Source organism: Ambystoma mexicanum, chromosome 4p (assembly GCF_040938575.1).
Source record: "Ambystoma mexicanum isolate Mex_15411 chromosome 4p, UKY_AmexF1_1, whole genome shotgun sequence".
NCBI classification, from domain to species: domain Eukaryota; kingdom Metazoa; phylum Chordata; class Amphibia; order Caudata; family Ambystomatidae; genus Ambystoma; species Ambystoma mexicanum.
Window position 1 is genome coordinate 906,138,872 of NC_090927.1, and position 24,811 is coordinate 906,163,682.

The 24,811-nt window shown below is 44.3% G+C and overlaps 1 protein-coding gene across 13 annotated transcripts in view; it reads right to left on the reverse strand.

Annotated features, from left to right (window-relative positions):
- The window catches only part of ANKRD6 (ankyrin repeat domain 6), a 1,122,185-nt gene that overhangs the window by 265,473 nt on the left and 831,901 nt on the right, over positions 1-24,811 (reverse strand). For all 13 annotated transcript variants that reach the window (XM_069606486.1, XM_069606494.1, XM_069606490.1 and 10 more), the window contains one exon: positions 8,336-8,434. In XM_069606486.1, coding sequence (XP_069462587.1) covers positions 8,336-8,434 — 99 coding nt within the window. The remainder of the gene's footprint in view (positions 1-8,335; positions 8,435-24,811) is intronic.

Sequence of the window (24,811 nt, forward strand, 5' to 3'; positions counted from 1 at the left end):
CTAGAGATCCAGAATAATGTTTAAATGAGGTAAAGTTGGGTGGCTTTGCGTACCAATTTCTTTGTAATGTTATGTAAGTGGTCTTGTATAGTGCCCTTCTGCCACTATTGGTGGCCTCAGTATTCGTGGATCACTGAGAAACGGGGGTAAGTGGGTCCTGAGTGGAACGGTGGGAGCCGTAGGTGCAAAACCTGTGGTGTTGATTGGTGCAGGTCGGAAGTAGCTGGTTCCTGTGTCTTAATCAGCTTTCTATGGGTTTAGCAGAGATACTTGGGAGTAGATCATCCATAGGGAAGAGCCCAAGATATGAAAGACCACAGGGCTTTGGGTCTAGTTAGCCAATGATCTGGGAGGGAATGAGAGGGCTAAAGAGTAGAGACTAGTCTTGGCTTGATTCGTGTTGGTGTGCTAACGGCCAGGCCTGTTGTGGCCGTTTGTGGGGCAAGGGGGTTGTGTGTGTGTGTGTGTGTGTCTCTCTGAGTGCGTAGGCGTATGGTGGTCGGAGATCTGAAAGGGGAGACAGGGATGAGGGGAGTAGGCCTACAAAAATTCAACTGTAAAAAAAGCATTACATGTTCAATATATGCTTTCGGCAGCTGTTGTAGTAAACGTTTTGTTTGGTTCAAACATGGTAAAATGTCTTCTTAATGCTACATTCCTCTAGGTGCAAATAATGCACAAGACGGTTATAAATAGCAAATTCTTTTATAACCGAAGATGACCATAAATACAATTCAAGCAATGCTTGCAATGACAAAGGCACCAGAAATATAAAACCAGAGGCCTACACAGATACTACATTACTTCTAATGTTCTGGGAGTTCAGGCAGTACCAAAAACACTCGCAAACACTCACGACGCGCTCTGCATACACCAGAGCCAGTGTTCTTAAGGCAAAGGCTCCTCCTTTCAGGTGCAATGGTAGAAAGACCACGAAAATGTTCAGGCGGTGTTCAAAGTTGCAAAAACACTTGCAAACACTCACAAGCCCTTTACTACCTTTACTGTCCCTCATGTCTACCAGGACAGGGGTGATTTTTAAGAACCCAACTTTTGGCCCAGGTTGACTATCAACCTAAAAGTGTGTTATGCAGCAGTCTGGTGGCAGCTGTGATTTAGTTTTGGCTCCACCATAGGCATAGTAATCTTTATTGCATTAGTATTAAAATAAAAGAAAACTAGTGGCCCAATGCACCTTTACTGTCCACTGTAGTACTATTGCACTTTTCTAAGCCCTGCTCCCAGCTATTTTGTTTTGGGCCACCCCTTTGGCTCTGTGGACCAGGAGGCACATCCAAAATGGCAGCTTTGCTGCCGTAGCCTCATCCTAGCCCTCAACGGCACCCACTGCTTGAGTTTAAACTGGCGTAGACTCGTTTACAGTCATATTGATATTCTTATTTACATCGGTTATATGTGATTTTACCAGAGGTAAAATCCGAGTGGTACATTTCACCGAAGTCAAAATACCAAAGAAAATACATACTTTTTTTTATTTGGGGGTTCCCCCAACAAACCCCCCGTTTTTCTATCCTTTTAACCTAGCCCCATTCCCACCCAATTTAACCCACTACCAAATATTGAATTAAAATGTTTGGTATTTTTTCAGTATTTTGGGTTTCGGTAAAACGTACCACTCTGATTTATTTTCGGTAACATGACTAGGTACCTTTCCATCCAGTGCAATGGGCCAGTGTGTACGGTGGTTTTCAGGGCCCGTCTACTTTGCTGGCTGCCAAAACCTTTGTGCTGCCCAATGATGTGACTGTTGGGCTTGCTTAGGCCAGCACATGGGTGAATGAATTATCAGTGGGAGATGCTGCATTCCCAGATTCTCTACCTGAATTGCTCCAAGACTGCTGGCGGAGATGAACTGTTGTGGAGGACCCTGTTATGGCCACACTGGCTGAATCCTAGCTCTTCTGTCTTGGCATCGTGCTCCAGTCCTGCTTGTGGAATTCCATCCTGGGTTCTTCATGTCTGCCAGTACTCCTTGCTAGCTGAACGTCTGTTGCTTTGCGGCACATTTTCCGGGCTTTTGCAGTGCTGCCTCCCTGTAAAATCCCTCTAGCCCAAGGTGGGGAATCTTCCTAGCCTGGAAGTCGGGCAGCATGCGTTACCCCATCACATCTCGGTTTTGGAATACCTTGGATCACCTTCGGCAATTGCCCCCTATCATTTGACTGGTTCTTACTAGCTTGCTGCCCCTTCCTGCTCACTCGGGCTGTCCTGGAACCTTAGTCTGGTTCTGCATACTCCTTTCACCCTTTTTAAGGATATTGGAGCTTCTGTCTTGAGGATCGTCCTTTCAGAAGTCCTATTTTTTAGCTTTTTTTAGGTAATCAGGATCTTTTTTTCGGTCATGGGTTTGAGTTCCTTCAAGTCAGAGGATTACCCTGGCCTTAATTCGACACCCATCCTAATTGCTCTTCTGACGTTCCTGGTCTGAATCTTTCACATCCAGCACTGTGAGTACTGATATGTTCCTTGGATTCTTAAAACCAGGATCCCAAGGAGTAGTTGATCCGAGCACCTGCTATTATTTCCATTGACTGGAGGGGACTTTGTGCTCCCTCAGCAACCAGCTTTTCGTGGCCCTCTGGTTCTCGAACCCTGGCCCGAGTCTCTTCTTGGGGGTTATCTCTGGTGTACACTCTGGCTGGTTGCCCTTTCTTCTGCATGTGTGGGGGAGAAAGACAACTTACCTTCCTTCATCCTATTCCGGCAACAAGCCTATTGGGGTTGTCCTGTTATTTATCGGAAAACCTTTGGGAACTCTGGAAATCTAGCTAAAGTGACATTAACAGATACTTACCTGGACAGTTACATTTTTCATGGGTCACCCCTGGGGTCCTCCAATTTCCAAGACTGACTGGGATTTTTAGAAGGCACCAGTGATTTAATATAATTTCTAAATAGCAAAACATTGCAGCTCGCTCTTTGAAATTGAGTAACATTTTGTATAAAGTAACAATGGTATTGCATGTTTTCTGTAACGGATTCTGAGTACACTGGGATGTGTTTTAGCCCAGTGCTGTGTTAGCTCATTACTAATCATTTTACTGATTGACGATTATGATCTGCCCATCTGTATTAGGCTTTTCCCTCTATTATCTATCAGTACGTCTGGTAATAACTCCTTGTTAGGATTGTTCAAATTCACTGGTTGTGGGGTTGGAAAAAACACTGTTCATCCCATGTTTTGGCTATCATTTTATGACTTTGTGTATGTATCCTATCTGTGTATAGGAATCCCTTTTCTCCCCCACGTTAGGACAGTTCTTCTAAAGTCCACCCAAAGGACTTTATAAGATGACTCCAGCTCTTAGTATGTCTGTACCACTCAAGGTAATGGTAGTATGGCATAGCAGCCAGGCTTATCTTAGTAGGGAGAGAGGTCTGTAGATAGGTACAAAGAACTTGTAGCATACATATGATCCGAATAAATATGTATACACTGATATATGTACAAGAAACTGTTTATTGTATATATACACAGGCAAAGACATTCTTTAGAAAGGTAAGTACTATTATAAGCCATAAACACAAAATAAAAACCAACACAATAATTTTGGTAAGTAAAAGAAAGTATATAACACATTTAGAATAACAGTATGCAATTCAAGGTGAGTAAAACCACTCTATTATACTTTTGGAATGGCAGCATGCAATTCAAGGCAAGTGGACCCTATTTGTAGTAAACTCTTACACTTATTCTGTTTCAGGAATAATATTGTTATACTTACAATATTACTTTCTAGAATAGTGGAAGGCAATTCAAGGGTAAGCAATAACTTTATAATACTTTTCAGAATGACAGTATGCACTTCAAAGGTAAGTAATAACTTTAACACTTGCAACTTATGCTACCTCGGGAATATACAGTTACAGCACCAACACATAGCAAGTAAGTACTTTCCAACAGCTGTTATATTTTCTTCACAGAGGCCTTATACTTTAGGAGACCTTCCCTAATCTAGGGCATGAGTGTCCTCAGAGGCAGAAGGGGGACCCTGGTGGTCCAGGAGCCAGCTGTAGGCAGAACAGGATAGGGCACAAACTGTAGGAAAGTCAAAGCCCCCGAGTATTTCTCATCTAACAAGTAAGTATCAGACTTTAGAGTTGGTAGTAGTGTCCAGGGACTTTGTAGAAGGCTCCCTACAGGTGTTGGAGAATTGGGCCTGGGCCAACGGTATGGGTGAACTTCAAACTACACAAATCACCACCTTAGCCACACAGAAGCAACACAAAGAATGTATGAAAGTATTACTTCAAGCCACACAGTACCTCAGCAGTGAAGAAGAATTTGCAGATAGACGCCTTATAAATATAGCAGCACAGGGCCCGGACTCTGTATTCTTGGTCCTGGTGATGAAAGAAGGGACACTGGATGGGAACTTGCAGCAGCAGTCGAGTGGAAAGGCTCCTAACAAAGGATGCTGCTCGTGGCTCTGTGGATTTGGCACCCTTTTCAAGGTACCAGATGAAGAACGGTTGTCGTCTGATCGGTTCACCTCGCTATCTCGGTCCAGCACTCTGGTGAGGGGACTTCAAGGTGTGGAATCTTGCTTCTGGAGGACCAGGAGTCGTCCACTGAAGTTTCAGCGAGATTCATTCATGGGAAGATGATGCACATCATCTCAGGAAGGCATGGGATGGCTCAAAATGCAGGTCTTAAGACTTGGTCCCATTAGACCAAGGGTTGGAGTCGTCGTCTTCGGGACTCCTCTGTTGCATGGAAAAAGGGGTCAACACAGCAGTGGTTACACAGCTGGCATCTCCAGTCGCTGGAATTAGCTACAGGTGTCTTCTCTTCTTCTTCCTCATCGGATTCAGCTGGTTCCAGGCAGGAATGCCAGAAGACAAAGGGCCAGAGTGTTTTGGGCTCCTCCCTCATTTCCTGCCTTCACAGACACGCTGGAGCCTCAGCGGGCTTCACAAAGGATTCCCGCCAAAAATAAAAATTAAACCAGGATCTCACACACCCAGGACAGTAGAAGAAGGACCAGAAAAGTAAAAGCACACAAGAAATGGCGAAAAAAAGAATACAGACACTATTGTGGGTCAATGGTGACCCTTCTGTGCATTACCAGGCTGGGTTGACAACATGCGGGTAAGAATAACACAAAAGTAGGTAGAACACATCCACTGCCACCAGCCACAATGGTATGCTCGTCACTGTATCAGAAATGTTACAGGAGCAGTGAGAAAGTGGATACAGTGGATCTCCTCAGCACACCACATAAGGTGAGGTGTGCTGATCTCACAATATAAAATGTAGAGAGGATAAAAACACTATCCTCTCTAACCTTGAGAACATGTGTTCTTCAAGACTAGTAAAGGACTGTAACAGAAATGTTACACAACCAGGGATACTATGTAACCCCTCAGCACTCCACATAAGGTGGGGTATGCTGATTTCACAATGGGGATTGTAGAAAGGATAAAAAGTAGTTCACAAAGGAGCCCAAGAGAAACAGAAAGTAATGTGCACTGCAATGATAAAATGAAGATGTCCTAAAAGTTATAGGGAAGTATGATTCAAAGAATAAAGTACTGAGAGTCACAAACATGACTCCCATAGAAAGATTAACAGAAAGGGTGAGTGGGGAAAAAGGCTCCCACTCTTTCAGGAACACAGAACAAGAATCCACAAGTCCAGCAAAAAGTGCTGGGGGTCTTACAGGTGCAGGAGATTTAGCATAAAGATGAAAATCTAACCTAACACCGCTCCTTTAGCATATTAAGGTGTAGAGTATTTTGCCACCAGGTAACTATCTTGATACTGGCTTTCCGGTGAGAAGTGTCTTGCAAAAGGCCCCTTCTGTTCTTATAATAGGATGACTAGCTGCCGTATATGGCCTAGTACTCATTTAACCTACATGCTGCTTATGGGTAAAACTATAATAAAGAGTGAATATATGTGCCATTATATCTGTGTATTGTCCTCTCTTATGAAATATCTTGGCCTTAATTCTACCTAATTACAAGCCCATCCCTTCCTAAGCATGAAGCCTGACTACTCTGCTATGTTTCACACTAAGAGAGCTGCAGTCTAACTTGATAAACAAACTCTTTGCCCGCTCAGGATAGAACTCTTCACACCCCTCACCAGAAGGCTGTGGAAAAATACCCCTAATGACCTCACACACAGTTTCCTAGAGTATACTGACACTTCCACACTCAGGACCGGACTGCTGCGCTTGTCTTTTGTTGGGACTCCCTAAAAACCTTACCTATCAGCTCCAATCAACACAGAACTGAGTTTTCTCCTGACCTCAAACCGTGGTACTATGTAGCTCCTGCACTTTGATCCTTGCAACAGCCCCCTGCTGTCACCGTCAGGGTACCCAGCCACTTTAAAGCCCTTTGCATCTTTCATTAAACCTACCGGAACAAGGAGCTAGGCTACCGCCATGACAAAGTAAAAGTAAAAAAGTATGTTCCTCTCCAGGCTCTTGACTTTGGCTTGCTCAACGCCTCCGTTGGTCACTGCCTTTAGGAAAAGAAAGCTGGGTGGGAGAATTCAGTGTGGCAGGGACATCCCTCTGGGGTGACCTACCTGGAGGGAGATGCACAAGAGGCAGAACATCTTCCTCTCCAGGAAATCATTGGAATCAGACTCCTGGCCCGTGGACTTTCCTTTTCATTGGCTTCCTTTTTTCTCTGACTCTTTCATGACCCCATTCTGCACAAGTCTATGTACTTACCTCTTTAGTGGACACATACTTCTTTTCTTCTAATGTCTGCACTTATCAGTATTTATATTTCTCCTTAGTATGCTCTTCCCCATGCCTCCTTTCTGCACATGTAACTGATCTGAACGTTTCCACGGCCTGAAAATATCCAACTCCCGTTCTCTTCCCTGTGCTCAGGATTAGCACTTTATAAAGCACAATCAATAAATATATCCCACCACAATGCCACCAATAGTTTGGCTGTCAAACTGTCTTTCTATAAAGTGTCAGGGTGCAACATTTGCAGTAGCCATTGGCCACCGAGAGTTGATTCTCGTCGAGTAGGAAATGGTGTGCTGTGTGTTTGTATAGCTGGTGAGTGACTTTGTATTGACTGGCTATTAGCTTGCAACCTAAATGCTCTGCCCCCTGTTAGTATCAATGTGGCATGGGCCTGTGGCATGAGAGCCAGCAACACTTCTATGGGAGCCCAGGGAATCAACAAGCCCGCATCATGGAAAGTTATTTCATTCCAGAACCTTTCTGCAAGCGTGACCACCATGTATGAAGTAAAGTGCCAGCACTTCCACTCCATCCCAACTACTGAGAGGATTTACTATTATCCATCTTTTTAAAACAAGAGTGAGTCAACTACTATCTGTATAGTAGTTTAGAGTTCATCTCTTTATACTGGGCACATAATGATGACTACTCATGTTCTTCCAAGTGGACTCCCACTCTTTATTCTGTATCCTCCTTCCCAAATCCCTGTCCCATCCACCAGGATACTTCTAGGAGGTAGTTCTACTTGCTTTCAGAGGAAGGCATAACTCATGGCGATAAGACGGTAGTCCCTGAGAGTGGTTTCACCGACTGTTGGAAAGGTGTGAGCAGCTGCTGTGGCAGTGGGGGTGATGTGCTCAAACAGAAGTAATGGGAGGCTGGCAGGATGCCCTGGAGGAAGAAACTTTGACCACGGTTGTTTCCCAATCCCGCCAGACACTGGACTGCCACATAAGCCATTAGGACCAACAGAGTAGGGCTGGATGTACAAGAGGCTTTATACATTGAACTCACTTTTCACATCTCCCTTCCCTTACAGGTGTGTGTGCTGGCATGAGCTTCGGGGTTGTCTATGTTTTTGTATTGCCCCCCCCATTGCAGCAGGGTGTGTTGTTGCAGATTACTGCAGATTACTGCAGAACAAGGAGAAAGCACCATTGATCCAAGAAGTTCAGGGAATTAGGATCATAATGAGAGGTGTGAGGGGGAATGTTAGAAAGTTTGATACTGTGTCAAATCACCACCTTAGTGGTCTGTGAGCGCCACCGCTTATCTGCAAGACGGGGAGCTGTGTCCTCACCAGGGGGCCCCAGCCCATAGTCTGTGGAGGAAGAGGAAAGGGGACAGGCTAATTGTGAATCAATGACTCATATGTTGCTTGTGTCTATCTATGCAGTCACAACAGTTCTCCCTTTAATAAAAGTAGCCTTTCATCCATGAGAAGTGGCTGTCAGCATGCTAATGAAGAGAAATGAGGTATCTGGCGACCCTGAAACTAGAAAGTAGGTAGTCACAATTATTATTACAATTCAGGTTTGATGGGATGGCTGCTATAATGCAATGTGGCACAATACAGTTCCATGTGTACTTCTTACCTTGTCTTGTCTGTCCAAAGCACACCCTTCCTTAATGAGAGCTGCTATGACATCACTGTTTCCAACAACTGCAGCCCTGTGCAATGCTGTCTGGTCACCCTGCAAAGAAAAACACTTGTCAATGCTAGCGTGGTCCACTCATGTAGCCATTCTGCATGCAGCGCATGCAGAACATGTGCACTTTCTATTAAGGATGCGTTTGCACTCACATGCCACAAGACGCTTTGTGGTTATGCCACTAGAACATGTATAGCTCTGAAAGGCTGAAATAAGCCATACAAAGAGAGCAATAGTGTCATAAACACAAATAAATGACTTTTCAATTCCTAATTCTATAAATTGTGTTCAATGCTACATCTTCATTCACACATTGTGAGCTAGAACATTGGTGCCTGACTATCTGAGAGTCAGCGGGGCTGGACCCCAAAGGACAATGGAAATTCAATTTTCTGGAATGCCTAAAACCTGGCAGGGCCAGAGAAAAGGCTGGTGCCAGCCTCAGACTTACATTCACATTTAAGAAGGATGAAAGCTGGTCCTAGGCATGAAAATGATTGGTCCCCAATGTAAAAGATTTCAACAGCACCACTTCCCGTGGCCACACCGAGATGTAGAATGGCAAAGGTTCAATATTAAAATGGCAGGGGAAAACAGTGCTATCACCAATGTCTTTACATCTATTTGTAAAATGTCATATTCTTCTTGGTTGGATGTGTGTTTTGCTTCTGGGCCGCCCACTTGTTTTATGAGTGGGTCGCTCTGTAACTTCTCCCATCCCCCGCCCCCTTCCTGCTATGCTCCTTTCTGCACGGTACACCTCAGTTAGTTGCTGAATCTGACTTTGGCACACAGCCTTCAGGCTCCTAACCCCTCTTAAGTTTCGGCATACCTCGCAACCTTTTAAGTTCCCAGTGTGGGCAAAAACAGCCAATTTCGTTTTTGGCGGGAGAGAATCTACTGAGCTGTGTGGGCGGGTAAGGGGCTTGGCATGTGAGGGAACTTATTATTCTGTGACATGTGACTTGAGAGGTATGCAGTATGTTTTCTCTGTACGCTGAAACTATTGGCATGGGAAGTGAAGCTGGAAGAAAGATGGGATGTGAGGATGAACACAAAGCCTATGGGCCTTCAGAGTGTTACCCACCCATCGACTGACCATGGCCATGCTAGTCCTTCTGAAAGGCTGGGCAATGCTAGCCCACAATTTCATCTGTCTCTAACAAATGTCTCAGGGATGAACAGGACCAAAGCATCGCCCTTGGCAAAGTGATCAAGAAGAGCGGCGCCATCCGATTGCCTGGAAGGATTATTCAGCACAATCAAGTGGTGACATCAGAGGTTGAGAGTGAGCTGAAGGGGTATCAGGTAATATTATCGCCACCAAAAATATCACATTACATATGGTCGTCGGGAACGGCCATAGGCAATATTTTTGGTGGGGATAATTTATGGGGTAAATGGATGGGGGGATTGCGGGGGTATCCCTGCTCCCTTTTAAAATATATGTGGGTTGCGGGGGTGTCCCCCGCAGGTTCCATGGGGTAATATTGCCGCAAAAATATGGCAAAATTTTTGTACGCCGATATTTTTGCGGCGATATTATCACATGGAACCGCTGAAGGTGGGGGTAGGAATTAAGGAGATGGGAACATTAGATTGTAAAAGCAGACGGGCGACGGTGGCAATCAGAAAGGAGGTTGTAACAATGGAGGGAGCAAAAGAGAAAGAAGAGAAGGCAATGGAAATTAAGGAAGAGATAAGATGGACATCAGAGGAAGGATAGTGGGAGGATATAACATTGGAACAAGGGAAGGGAGGGGAGGTCAAGAGACAGTGGCAGGAGCAGGTGTGTTGGAAGAGATGGTGCGGCCCCAAGAGAAGGAGAAGGTGTCAGTCAGCATCAGAGACTGGTAATGACACAGAGGAAGTAACATCAAGGAGAGAGACACATCTTGGAGAGACTGAATGAATAAAGAACATCCCAATGAGGAGGTGGTAGTGAGGGTGGTACAGAAGAGTCTGAATGAATAACATCAGGAGGAGATTGGAAAGCCAAAGCAGAAACATCAGGTGTTGAGGAAAAGGACCATGAGGAGTGAGAGAGCCCAGAGCTAGCTTGTAAGAACTGGGAGGTTCTGAGAGGCTCAGAAGTGGGAGGAGGTGCAAGTTGAGGTCAGGGATATTACTGTGAGCTTAGAGATGTGGGGAAAATAGCAACCAGGGGAAAGCCTAGACATGCCCCCAAAGGATCCTACTCTACCTGCCGGCTGCATCTACTGAAGAAAAAGGGTGCAGGTCACTTTAGAGCCCACTAGACCAGAAGGAGCAAGGTCACCCCTCTTGAATTTCACTAACTGGTACACTTGTTTCTGCAGCCAGGAAGGCCAACGTACATGCATCTGTGGAAAAGACGTTGGACTAACGCGAGGTTTATGAGGGCAAGGCACCCAAACCCCACTGAACAGAGACCCATCCTGACCTTTTTGTTTGTTTGTGAAGATCCCATTTAATTGTCAGTTGCCATAACCCTCATCCTTTTGTGTTGCCAGGGTGGGTGAAATCAGATGTTTTGGGTTTGGGACAGTCAATGCCCATTGACGTCTATGGGGTTCGAGGGGTATCAGCCTGCCGTGACTCTGAACTAAGTAAAAGGCTGGTGACACTTGCCAAAAGTGGGTGAGTTGGGAGGCTGCCCAATCTTATAACTATCCCCAAATAAAGATTGCAAACAGTAAACAATGATAGACTTTCTTGGCTTCCTTCTTCATCACAGGTGGAACTTTGTGGCAAAATACAGAGCTGTCAAATTTTTCAGAGCCACCTGTAATAAGATCACATGTGCAATGCACAAAGAGGGAGACTAGTGAACTCTTGGGTTAGGGGAAGCAACAAGCTCTGTGATCTAATTCTAGGAGGTGTTAAATGTGGGGATCACCCTGTGCTCCCACTTGTCCTCTTTGGGCAAGTTAGAGAGGATGCATATGCACTGTCCAGAAAATAATGGCAATGTTTCCCAGGGAAACCTGTGCCTCCAAAATACAGGGGAAGAGATTCTAGGTGTCTGTAGAAATACACCCCAAGAAAATCATGTGTGTAGGAATATAAGCTACTGGTAAAATGGACCCACCAATCAGGCCTCTCCTTGCTCCAATTACTCTGGCCACAAAAGCATAACAGGAGAGAAAGATCACCTACTTGTTTAGGTTTGAAGACCGTGTTCCAGAGTCAGAGAAGTGAGGTAGCGGTTTGAGAAGGAGAAGATGTGTTAGTTAAACAAAACCTGTGCTCTCCAGGTGCAGAAGGCCTGGTAACTAGAGATAGGAGGGACATAATGAAGTGGGTAGATCAGATGGTACACAGCTTTAGAAGGGTCATGGCAGAGAGTGAAGCAAGAGTTGGAGGCCTACTGGGGACATTGACCCAGAAGGCCTTAACTTGAAAAGGCAAAACCTGCTGGGGCATCTAACTCACACTGTGGTGTAAACAGAAAGGCCTACATGCCAGGCTAGAGAATATTTAGCACTCAGATAGAGGGGCGAGCAAAACCTATATGTAATTTGCCTGGCGGGCAAGCAGTCCAAGCTACAGGTCCAGCCCTATTAAAGAAGTTGAAGGAACCTCTACAGCAAGAGTGGGATACGGCAGGTCTTGCCAGGGTAGTATATTTGAGGCCCTCTGGGTATTCAGGTATTGACACCAGGCCAAGTCGAGGTCCCAGTACAACACAGTGACCACAACCTCAACCAAGGCATGGCGGAAGATGGCATCAAGGATAAAGAAGAGTACAGGGGCACTGTGGAACACCCCGATAGTCTGAGTGACTTGAAAGATGGTGTCCAGTGTGCAAACACCCCGGGATCTGTTGATTTAGGCTTTGGGATGCAGGAAGTTAGGTCCTATAGAATAGATTTCTGCACTTGAGTTAATATTTCTGATCCTGACATGTTCTGGTTGAGAAACACAAACTCTGTGTTACAAAGATTATAGAAATTTGCCTCACCTCATCCTTAGCCAGAAATGCACAGGAGAATGAAGTGTACAGCAAGAAAAAACCCAGTTTTGGGATTGGCTGGGATCCAAAGAGGGGGTAGGAAGACAGGCCCTACGGGGACACAGAAAGCGCTGATCCTTGGCCCTGGAAGAGCTAGTTTGTCACTTTAAAGGGAATCTAGGGTAACCTTGCACATCACATTAATCTAGAAGGCCTGCTTTGTTAATGATCCCCACTGTGCTTTCAATTTCTGTTATAATAAAACCTGAGTCAACACTGCTTCTGAGTGTGTGTGTTCTGTTCCTCCAAATCCTGACACAGCACGAGCAGTGATCAGAAACAGGGTTGCATACAATGTTAACTGACAGGCCTTAACCAATCATTGCAGCTGTAAGACAAAGGAGCTGCCAATTTCTACACAAACAACACTAGTTTTGGTTAAACAAAAGGGGATGGAGGCATACAGGAAAAGACCCTCAATCAGTGAGGATACTCCAATGGCCTTAGACAACGACGGACCATGGGGAAACAAACTGATACTGATTTGCTATGAACTGAGCTTTGTAGCCAAGGATGTAGTCCCATTAGCCAAGTGATGCAAGCAATGCTCCAGTGGTTCAAGGAACACAAGCATGGGATTCCCCAGAGTTCCAGGAGGCACTATCTGCGTCTATGATCAACTGCAGGTCGTAGACTCTACCCACTAGCTGGTCTTCAGGGTAGTTGGTGCTCTGGCAACAAGATGATTGTGCAGGGTCCAGCAGGTGAGCATTCCATGAGCAAGAAGTCCTGTAAGTGAGTAACTCAATTGTCCCTAACTGTGTCAAAAGAAGGGAGCATCGAATTGGCTTACTCTACATACTGTAAGGGTGTCAAAGAAGGAAGCTGACACAACGGTGGCATGATTTTGGTTATAAACTTTTATTTCTCAAATAGAAAACCTCACTGTCCCTATCTCTAAGAGGGGTTTGCCTGTCCAGAACTCAAACTAAAGAAATTGTCAGACTGTCCATCCAATCAAAGTTCCACCGTCCTGTGTCAAATCCTACTCTAACCCTCACACTATAACTAAAGGATAAACTAACAGAAAGTTCCTTCTTCAGGAGAATGGCTCCCTTCTTCTGCTTCCTGAACAATGTCCAAAGAATGTTCGTTTACAACAGAAAATGCCAGGGGGAAGACTCCATTCCCCTGGCTTATGGACTTCACACAGTCTTTATGCAATATCCCGGAGAATGACTCCCTTCTGGTGTAGACTTATGCAGTCCCCAATAAAACCAGGGGGAAAGACTCCCTTCCCCTGGTGTCTCCAGGACAACTCTCCACCCAGTACCAAGAGAATACCTCCTTTCTCCTGCTGTTATTTTGTACAGTTCTCCACAAGGCCAGGGGGGAATGACTCCCGCCCTGTGACATCTTCATTACAAGTCCTGGGCCTGTACCAGGAGAATGACTCCCTACTCCTGGTGCTGCTTGGTTTAGTTCACAATACGGCCATGGGGAACTACTCTCTTGCCCTGGCGTCTTTATCACAGCTTGGCATCTTTATCACAGCTTTTCATCCGATACAGGAAATTGACTCCCTTCTCCTGGTATTGCCTGGCACAGTTCTCTCTCACTGCTGGGGTTCCAGCCCCTTTCGTGGTGGCCAGTGGTTTCCTCGCCACCACTGTGCCGAGGACGATTTCCTCTGAGGCTCTCTTCCTCACTATTGTGGTCCCAAACCTTTCTCTGGTGGCCAGTGGTTTCCTTGTTACCACTGCACAAAGGAAGATTTCCTCTAATGCTCTACTTATCACTGCTGGGGTCCCAGATCCTTCTCTGGTGGCAAGTGGTTTCCTCGTTACCACTGCACCGAGTAAGATTTCCTTTGATTCTCTCCTTCTCACTGTTGGGGTCCCATACCATCCTCTGGTGGCCAGTGGTCTTCTCGTTACCACTGCACCGAGGAAGATTTCCTCTGATGCTAGCCCTCTCACTTCTTTTGTTATCCCCATTAACGCCCTTGCTAATACTGGGCCAGGGAAAAGCCACCTAAACCTCTGTGTCACCCCCTGGCTCCCCTCCAGTTCTCGTGTACCACCCCTGACCTCTTATGGGGACCTGGTACATTACCAGGTCTTCCTGAGACTGGGACACATTTCTCTGACTCCGTGGCCTTCTCTCCCCTGTGCTCATGGCTTCGCAACGTTTCCCTGGCTTCGGGATTCGGTCTGCTTACACGCGGCGGGCAGAGCACGTCTTAGGCGTCCTCTTGCCGCTCTCTGCTTTTCCACAGCTGTCATATGGCGATAGATGTCCTGGGCTGGAGGACTCGGACGCTGACGGCTGAATACCGCTGCCACCACTGTGCTTCTCATTACGGATGTGTTTGGTTCCGTGGCCGGGTTTAGAACATCTAACAGTCCTTTGTTCCTTTGTATACATTGTAACCAGTTCTCCCTAAGCGGACTGTGCAAGTCCTTCTTCTTTGTACTGACTTGCAGACATATTTTTCAGTGACTTTGGACTTTTGTGGCTGATTGTTTGTCACATTGTACAAGTACAGGACGATCAAGTGCCCTGCCTCAAATCACAAGTGCTGAAGCCGAGATTAGAACCCAGATCTGGGGGGTTAAAGTCAGGTACCAACTCACTAGCCTATATCTCTTCAAATTATTCCACATGAAACTAGCTATCTCACACTGGACCTTCCATGGGAAGGATGCACTGACACACAGACTCCCAATTCTTGATAGTGCATTACTGTCCAACATTTTTCAAATTGCATGTAGATTTTGTAAACAAGGATTCTCATTTTTTCCATTTTTTTTTAAAAAAGACTTGGCATTTTGTGGTTCGGCAGTCATATTATTACATATATATTACTAGGCCATCTTACACATATGCATTTCAATTTGTGCAGTTCTATTAGTCTGAAAGGGAATTATGTAATCAATTTCTTGACTATGTATACAAAAGGCTCCATGTATAATGCAAAAATCAATGGCGATATAAGTCAGAGAGTATTGCTTAGTACCCTGCAGGCTGTTAAATGTCCCAGTAACCACTGCTAATCTTCAAGAGACTCTAAATCAATTAGTATTATGCCAGATAGCCCTTTCTACTCTTTGTGGACCATGTCTAATAAGGGTACTGTGGGTTCTTTTTGTTCTGTGAAATTACTTACTGGGATGAAGCAATGGTCTTTTAATGAAACAATTGAATTAACTAAGATAAGGGAGGTTTGATTGTCACGGGATCTTTTCTAAATATTGTTCAATCTTCATTCATAAGCAAGAAGCACCTGGTCACTATAAAAAAAAACTCTGAAATAAGTTCGTGATTAAAGGAAATATGTCATTGATACTTAAATCATAGCAAAGGCTTTACTAAAAGTACATTCGGCCCAGTGGATCCTGTAAATACCACCCAAGGTGACTTGGTTCCACAAGAGCAAATTAAGTGCTGGCTCCTTAAGTGTATGTTGTGGTGCATGTATTTGTACAGTTCCAGAGGGTCACATAAGGTACCTTAAGTACGTTTGATGGGAACAACCACTCGCCCGTCAACACCCTAGCCAGCTCACTCTTCAACTGCCATCCAACGGAACGCTCACCCAGCCCTCATACACCAATCCACACCATGGTTCAAAGCATGCCTCCAAGCACTCCACGAACAAGCTTACATACCAGACAGGCAGGCAACTACACCATCCCAATGCAGAAATGTCAATAGTGGGTAACAAAGGTAAAGTTAATGGCATGCAAACGTGCCCTTTGCAGCCAATCAAGTTTGGACTTCTTGGCTTGGCTCATTACACCTTATAATTAGCTAATTACACTACCATGCGGTCATATATCCATACATTTGGTCTGGGTGAAACCACACACCACCCTCCTGTACTTAGGAAAGCAGTATCTAAGTCCTGGCACATATTGACATTTGCTTTTAAAATGTATTGTTTTGAATTGAATTGCTACAAATGTCCTGGGAGCGAACCTTCAGACTCGCATGCCAGAGTCACCTATCCCCAAAAAACATGCAGGGGTATGGTTTTCTCACAAGCTGCTACACTCCTTTTGTGATCTGAAGGATTGTGTAGAAAACGTTCAGGTTTTGTGTGTGTAAACTGAATAAAAGCTTAGGCAAGAGAATACACTTTCTTACTGCTTGCCAGGGATTCAGGGAAAGGCAGGCAAACAAACTCTGATGCAATATAATTCTCTGACCTGGCGCTAAGATTTAGGATGTGCCAGAAAACAATGTTTCTTCTTCAATACTGACCACTTCAGGTCCATCTCAGCAATGTGTTTTAATGAAAGAATTTGCATCAATTAACACTTGTCCATATTAGCGCCTAAGCAGTGCAACGCATTCATTTAGGGAGCTTGGAATGCATGTCTAATGGTAATATCCGGATTCCAATGTGTCGTATCAGCTCAGCGCGCCTCCCCTCTTCCCTGCCTGGAGATCCCTCGCTGCCACTCAACATCCCTCCTCTCTCCACCCTTATTTCCAAACTGCTTTAACCTCATGCCACCGCTGGTCTATCCCCCACTCTACCTTTCTGTGAGAAATAGAAACAGGACCCAAAGAGTTCCTTTCTTCATTTCCAAGGTGGCCGTCTTCTTTTCTAGTTTCTTTTCTTTTTTTAATCATGAGAAAAAGCTTCCACTCTCTGTGTGGACCTTTTCTCATGTAAAAAAACAAATCCCCTTAGACCCCAAATGATATGCCAGTGTGCAAAATAGCTATAGTATCATCCATGCAGCAGTCTCCACCTCAGCCTCCCTAAGACTCTACTTTACCAGGTGCAGGTCATTCAAAACAAGAAGGAAAACTTAAATTTGGGCTAAGATGTAGAGATCGATGTAAAGATCATATTACGACAACCTTGAAATCCCTTCACTGGGTGCATGTTGAACCCTAGCTCTCCTTTAAAGCACCCTGTCTGGCACACCAGGCCCATGCACCTCCAGCAGACGGTGCCTAAGTAAGGCTCTTAACATCTACCTATGCTAGGCCCTTGGTCATGTGGTGGAGGAAGGAATATTCACATCGCTGGGGCTCGCCTTTGGTCTATGAAGTGAACACTACCTCGGGGTAAATCCAAAAGATCTCCTCTCTTTTCATTTTAACACCAAATTTCAACCACCATCAGCGTCACAAGTCACCCACATAGACTGTAATCCCCAAACACATTTTTATTGTCATACTTTGACTTTCTTTGTACACAAACTGTTCAGTTCAAGTCATAGAGATACAATAAATCACTTTATAAATACAATCATTTTTTATCTAAATGAACACTCTCAGACAGAGCTCATACCTCTTCCTCAGATTCAGCATTCATACTTACGTCGAAACATCCACATCAGTGTTACACAATGATTTCATATGAACATCCTGCCCCTATCTTTGGTCAAGAGATGGTGCTCTCATTGATAGTTATATAGGTCGTTATTCTACCATAAAAGTCGGAATCATGTTAGGAGAATTTCACTAACATTCTCCATTTAAGAGATTCAAGAGCCACTGACTAGTTTCAACCAATGGTTCAAGGGACTACTTCCAGGACCACGTCTTCATCAGGCGTCGAGCGCAATCAATATAAAGAAGCTATGGTTCTTCTGCATACATTGTCAATCGATCTTTTGATTTTCAAGGTGCTTGAATAGCTGAGCTTGATAGGAACGTTCATGTCGGGAGGGAACTTATTTCCTATTGTCAAAATAATGCTCAAATGAACTATCCGCCCTCTTCTTTTAGAGCAGAAGGAGACCACATCAGGAAATGCCTCAGGATCGTCCTCTTGAAAAATCCCTTGGCATAATATTAACTTGCCGCCTGAAGGTTCCTGACCATCCATTTGGAGTTTTCCTGGTGTACTGTTCCCCGCCCTTCTGCTGGTGTCTGGGTGGGATCTTTGCAATTAAACACTTGTTTGTATATTTTTTCCTTGCACTTGACCTCCTTCTCTGTGTTCCCTCCCTTTTGTACTTCTCCCCCTTTTGCCCTTATACTGACCTGATCTGAATGCTCCAAAGCTGTGAAGGTCAGGTTTGACCCTGTCACCCTTTCTAGTTGGGGGTGCTATAAAGTGACTGCATTTGCAGCCAGCACCTTCTAAATCAACAATATATAAATACATCACTTGCCAGCTCCTTGCACCTCATTAAAGTCCCTCGCAATTCGTGGTCCAGTGCCCATAATCGCCTAAAAAGCCCACAACGTTGGATACTGTTGCTTAAATAGTAAGACATAAGAACCATTCACACGAAGAGGCAGCAAGGGTGCAATGTATGGCCAAAGTGCTCTTTATCGGTTTGGGTCTACTTGGTCGAAACTATTTGACCTTTTGACATTTGACCGAATTTTATTTGCTCTTTTTTTGGTTGAGGAGAGACCCTCTGCAATCTCCCCTCATTCCCTTACCCCACCTCATATATATAATTAATTACAGTTGACCGAATTTCGACAAAAAAAATGATTGAAAGAATTCGGTCAATTGTAAAATGTCAAATGTTTTTTGACCAACTACACTAATACCCTGTTTATCTACATAGACTTACATCTAGCAATATAATGAAAGGCCAGATGTATGTTTATCCTGTATGTTTGTCCGATGCAGTCATACGCAGTAGAGACAAATGTGTATAGCTTTGCCTGTTGTTACGGCTAGAGGGAGCTGTTGCCTCAGGATATGTAGTGGTGCTACTGTGTCAATGAAAACCTGCACTTTGACCCGTGTACACGGGCTCTTACACTAGTCTTAAATGAAAGACACATTTGGAGACCAGTATTTCTAGTAATTTGAGAAACAAAAACACCATACTGAGTCCATCAGATTCTGAGGCGTTGCAAACCTTATTTTACAGCGTATGCCGAGAGTCCTGAACATGTGATTTAGGACTTTTATTGATATGCTGGTTTTCTCTGGTGGGCATGGCATAACTTGTCATGTTTAATCGCTTCTTCAGCTGTTCTGATGATCACTGTGTCTCTGTTTTACTCCCTACCATTTGGAAATGACTTCCAGCAAATATAAAAGAAAACAGGAAGTAACAGATAGGCAAGTGTCTGTCCCTTGTGACTGTCTGTGCTGTTTATTTCAGTGTTCAGACCAAAGTCAGTAGCAGCGCTTGTACACAGAGGAGTTCTATTATTGATCTGAAAAGGGCCTCCAAGATAAAATAAAACGTTTCATTTATTGAAATGGCTGGAAACAAAGAAAGAAAGTGTGTTCTACAATAAAACATTGCTTAGGTATTTCAAATTAAAATGTATTTAACTTGCCAAAAATACTTCAATTGACAATACGAACTATTTGTAGAAAATAAATACTCTCATCTCAAAACCTTATATGAAGCACTGCTCCTTTTTCTAGTTTTGGCTGAAACTTGGGCAAGCCAACTTTGTCAGTGTATTCCCATGTAAATGGGCTTTCGGTTGGTGCACAGATGCACTGTAATTCGAGGCTCTTTTCCCTTCCTGGTGTGCATGCATCTAAGCTTGCTGTATGCATCCTGTCTGCTGTTTTTGCCAAATATGGTGGTGCTTTAGCAGCATATTTGGTCCCACTCCTTCAACATAGATCTCCTTCATCACAGTCCTTCTCCTTCGTTACAGTCGTTCTTTGTCATAGCCTTTCACTTCATCACAATGTTTCACCATTGTCTTTCTCCTTTGTAAGAGTCCTTTGCCACAGGCCTTCTTCGTCATAATCCTACTTTGTCACAGTCTTTCATCACAGTCCTTCTCCTTCATCAAAGTCCTTCTCCTGTCATTGTCCCTCCCCTTCATCGGAATCCCATTTCATTATAGTCCTTGTCCTTCTTTGCATGTCCTCCTTCCTCAATCCTTCTGCTTCATCACATTTCTCATTTGTCACAGCCTTTCTGTTTTATTGTCAGTCATTCAATAGTCCTTCATTCTAAAGAGACTGTCTAAGTCAAACGCTCCCTCTCTCTGGCCCCCTCCATATTGCTCCATGTATTGTTTATTCTTTTCTCACTTCAAATGTTCCTCTCTGCCTATCACTCTCCGTTTCACTTTCTCTCTTGCTTGCCATCCTTTCTCATCCTCTCACAGGGGTGCGTGGTGCACATCAGGGTAGAAATGGCATAAGAGATAGCTGAGAAAGAATTAACGGTTGCATTGAGAGTTTGTAAGGGGATGGATACTGAAAATATAAAATGCAATGTACTAGTGTTTCGCAGATCCGTATGCAGACCACACAGGTCTGCATACGGATCTGCTTGTGGTACATTTCTAGATTGTGTAATTGTGGGCCTTGTTTGGTTGCATGGTTGTTGGTATGAATGGAAGTGTGAAACATGAAGGCAATGACCGAGTAGAGCAGCTGCTTCAGGTGTCTCCGAGGTACACGGTAAGGCATGAATGCTGCTCACATGTGCCTTACCCAGACATGGCCTTTACGCTATAAATTCTCCCTTAAATTAGCTAAACTAGCATGTTTACATGAATGTTGATGCCTTCTTTGTATGGTCTGGTCCTAGCTAGTAAACTGGTACTGGGTCTTGGCACAGCAGAATATTCTTATCTTGCACCAAGCAATAGTTATCAAGTAGTTGCCATGTTTCTGCATTTGTGCCTCTTGGTGGCGCGGTCTGCAGACCCATGGGTCTCACCAGAGAAGCAACTGAGTCTTGCCTTGTATAGTTTGTGTGTTTCCTGTTCAGTTCTCCAACCTGCTTTTGTTACCTAGATTCTGTTACCGTGTACCTGTACCATACTGAGTTACCTTGTATCATTATCCTGCACAGTTACCTTGTACCAGTATCCTGCTCTGCTACCTTTTAAAAGTACATTGTCTCTGTTACCTTGTACCAGTATCATGTCTCTGTTGCCTTGTATCAGCTCATTGCCTCTATTACCTTGTGCCAGTTGCAAGGAAGACATGGTATCAAACAGTATGACAGACACAAGTGATCACAGTTCAATGGTGTTTATTAAACTTCAATTGTGTTTGAAAAAAATGCCTATCTAATCCTAAATCTAAAGATGGGAGCCAGCTACAACCATCAAATGATAATAACTCAGTCCTAGTCGAGTCTGAAAAAATAAAAGGGCCTATACTAATGAACCTATTGCCAATCCTTACTTCTAAATACAAATAGTGTGGGAAACAATGTTATGAAAAAGAAAAGTGTTCAAGAAATAATATGTCAGGATATTCAAGCCGTTTTCAGCACGGTACAAGAAGACATATTCAAGCTTAGCACACTCTATGGCTTCTCTAGCACGAGGATGCAGTTCAAAACCTCAACATCGGGCCTTCTGTTCCAAAGTCTCTTTGCCATTCAAAGTCTCTTATTTCACAGGGCCTGCTGCAACACGACAAACATTAAAGTTCCTTTGTTCTTAGAATTTCACATGTCCAACTTCTTGGGTGATTTTCGGTTCACCCTGGGTCCCCCTCCGCCGGGCTCAGACCCACTTTAACACAAAACTTTCTCAGGTCATTTACTGTTCACCCCGGGCCCCCCTCTGCCAGGCTCAGACTCACTTTAACATAAAGCTTTCAATTAGTTTCCCTCTGCCGGGCTCGGACCAACTTCATCTACTTTTCCAAGCTTTCTTTACTTCATAAATCAAAGTCTTTCGATTGTGCACAGGATTTTGCTCAACTTGTCACAGGACCACTTCGATTCACAATTACCCGCTCTCTTCTTGATATAATCACTTTGCTAATTCTCAGCTGGACACCTTACAGAGACTTTCGACTGAGCACCCATACAATACCGGACCACTCTGTCAAAGGTATTGTATCTTGCTTTAAAAGTTCAATCACTAATCAGCAGTTCAACTTTTCTTGCGTTCTTGATCACCCATTTTAACAATGTTAATTCCAGTGCTTGCCATACATTGTTGCTGCTTGCAACCTTGGCTTCAACACAGACCGGTCTTGTATTAGTCTCCCAATTCACCGGCTGTGTGGATTTCACCCATCCAGTAACAACGGTGCCGGCAAGCCTACAGGCACTGTTGTTACCGGACCGGCACACTACGACTCTGCGGGCGGGTGCCGTCCCGCCCGCCAGGGTCTGACCTGGTGGGCAGAACGGCAACCACCCGCAGAGTTTCACAGAAGCGCCGGAACCTTTATTAACGGTGCCGGCACTTCTGTGGTCCGCATTCCCATTAGAGTCCTATGGGACTGCAATGGGAATGAGGAGGATTTACATTTACCGTCACCTGACTTCTCGGAACGCCGGGGTAGTAATACCCCGGTGTTACCGGGAAGTCAGGCGCTGGCAAATATTACAAGTCCGTCGGCAACCCGCCGGTAGCACTGACAGGGTTACCGCCAGGCTTGTAATGAGGCCCAAGGTCTCCTATATCATGAGTGTCTGTATTCTCTTCAGAGTGGTACAGCACTATTTATATTGGCCCTGTTATGACCAGATTGTTAGGGTTTACACCGTTCTGATGGCCGCTGTTTACGGCTCTGTGTAATTGGGATCCGAAGTTCTGTTTTAACATTATTGATGATGCCCTGCTTGGTGGTGCAGGGCTCAACAGTATTTTATGGCCTTTCATAACAGGCTATGTTCACTGCAGGCTTTGTGTCTCAGCTGCCGAGTTAAAATGTGAAAAGTATTTAATCAGCCAGAAAAGGGTCACAGCTCACCTTATAATAGCCACAAGATGACCGGCACTTAAGCTTGCATATTTTTATTTTAGCTAGGCCCATTATTTATGGGTCAACACAAATTCACACATATAAATGGAAAATTCAATGAACAAATGCATAAACCAAAGCTATTGGTCAATGCTTGTTATTTATTGTCTTCAACACTACTTCATATATTAGTATTAGGATGACTGCATGCCCATGTATTTTCTAAAACTAAAATTCTTTTTTTGCCCTTCTACACATTTCTGACTTTTGTGTTTGTTAATAGTGGGTGGTGGGACAGTAGGATTTCATATTCACTACTGTCCAACCACTATGAAATCTTGCTGTATGCATTATTGTTCTGTCTGGACGATGAGCTGCTGAAAGCTTTGCTGCATGGACTTCAAGGGCTCTGTGGTCTAGTACAGCGTGGATGTGCTGAACCCCTCTAAACAGTGGACTCCAAGTAATCTTGAAAAGTCAGCATTATGAAGCAACGTGTGAGACTTGGCCAATGGATCTGGGTTTCCTATTTAGGGAAAGGCAGATGTTTTCAAAAGGGGTAAGAGATCAGCTATTCCGTCCCTCTGTCGTGTGGGGGATTTGTTAACGCCTGAAGAAGACGATCCCAACCTCTCAAAAATTCATATGACACTAGGCTGGGGAACTACAAGTGTGGCCCCCGAGAGCTCCAGGTTTTAAGGATAGCATCTGGATATGTAATATCTCTCTTCTAGATTCACTGTATTCATAAGTAATTTGTGTGAATATCCTGAACAAATGGAGTGGATTTGGACCTTGCAGACAGAACTGGGAGATCTGGGCACTAGGCTGTACTGAGGCTCATTCTTACCAGAGGAAAGCACTGTGGCGTTGCTTAGTATTCTGGAGGCAATTCATTCCTTCCGCAAGGATCACAGGTCCTGGTTCTCACAGTCAGACTATTTTCTCCAATTACTTCTGCGAGTGTGCAGTGACACTGTTTGGTTCAACACTTTAATCTCTGTCTGAAAGCATTCTTTTCATTTTTACCACATAATGGCCATTAAAAGTATTGCACACTTAGTCATATGTGCAACCCTTTCCTAGTTCATTTGATACAAGTAACAGTTCCCAAGTCATCAGACCACTGGATTCTGGACTCTCAGGAAGATTTAGGAGGGCTGAATAGAAAAGCGCACAATTTCCCCACTCCACAAGATTCACGATAAATACACTGCGAAAAACAAGAACTCATATTTCACCATATGACCTCACCAAGCCTCCCGCAGAGTCAATGTTTGTACATGAATGCCTCTGAAGAGGACCTCTTGCAGTTTGTGAGATAAAACTGTGTGGAGAGGCTCTCACCTTCCAACTCTTCATTTAGTTGACTTTTCTTGCATTCCAGAGAATCCCTTCCCCAACGGGGAGCATTCCCAGAGGAATAGGAAGATATACGGCTTACAACATGAATCATCATGTTCTGCTCAGGTTCCTTGTGTCAATTATGAATGATGAGCCCCCTGCTCCCTTAAAGCTTACGTCAGCATGCAGCAGCCAACACAAACAAGGAAAATCCATTTCAAGAGGCAATTGAGGGAAAGTATGTTCATCTTAAGCCCAATACTAACAACTATAAAAACCTCTAACACACCTTACAAAAAACATGCAGTCAATGGGAACACCTGATCTACTTGACACAGCCAATTCAATAGTATCCAGTGCTTCCACAAACTCACCCATGACCCCACCTTTTAACTTGCAAGACGTAAAGTTTCAAGAAGTTATGCCGTGGGAAAAACCGAAATATAACAAGCCCCCCTAACATATAACATTATTTAAAGTATATCTTAAATCCAGAAAGCACTTCAGATTCCAA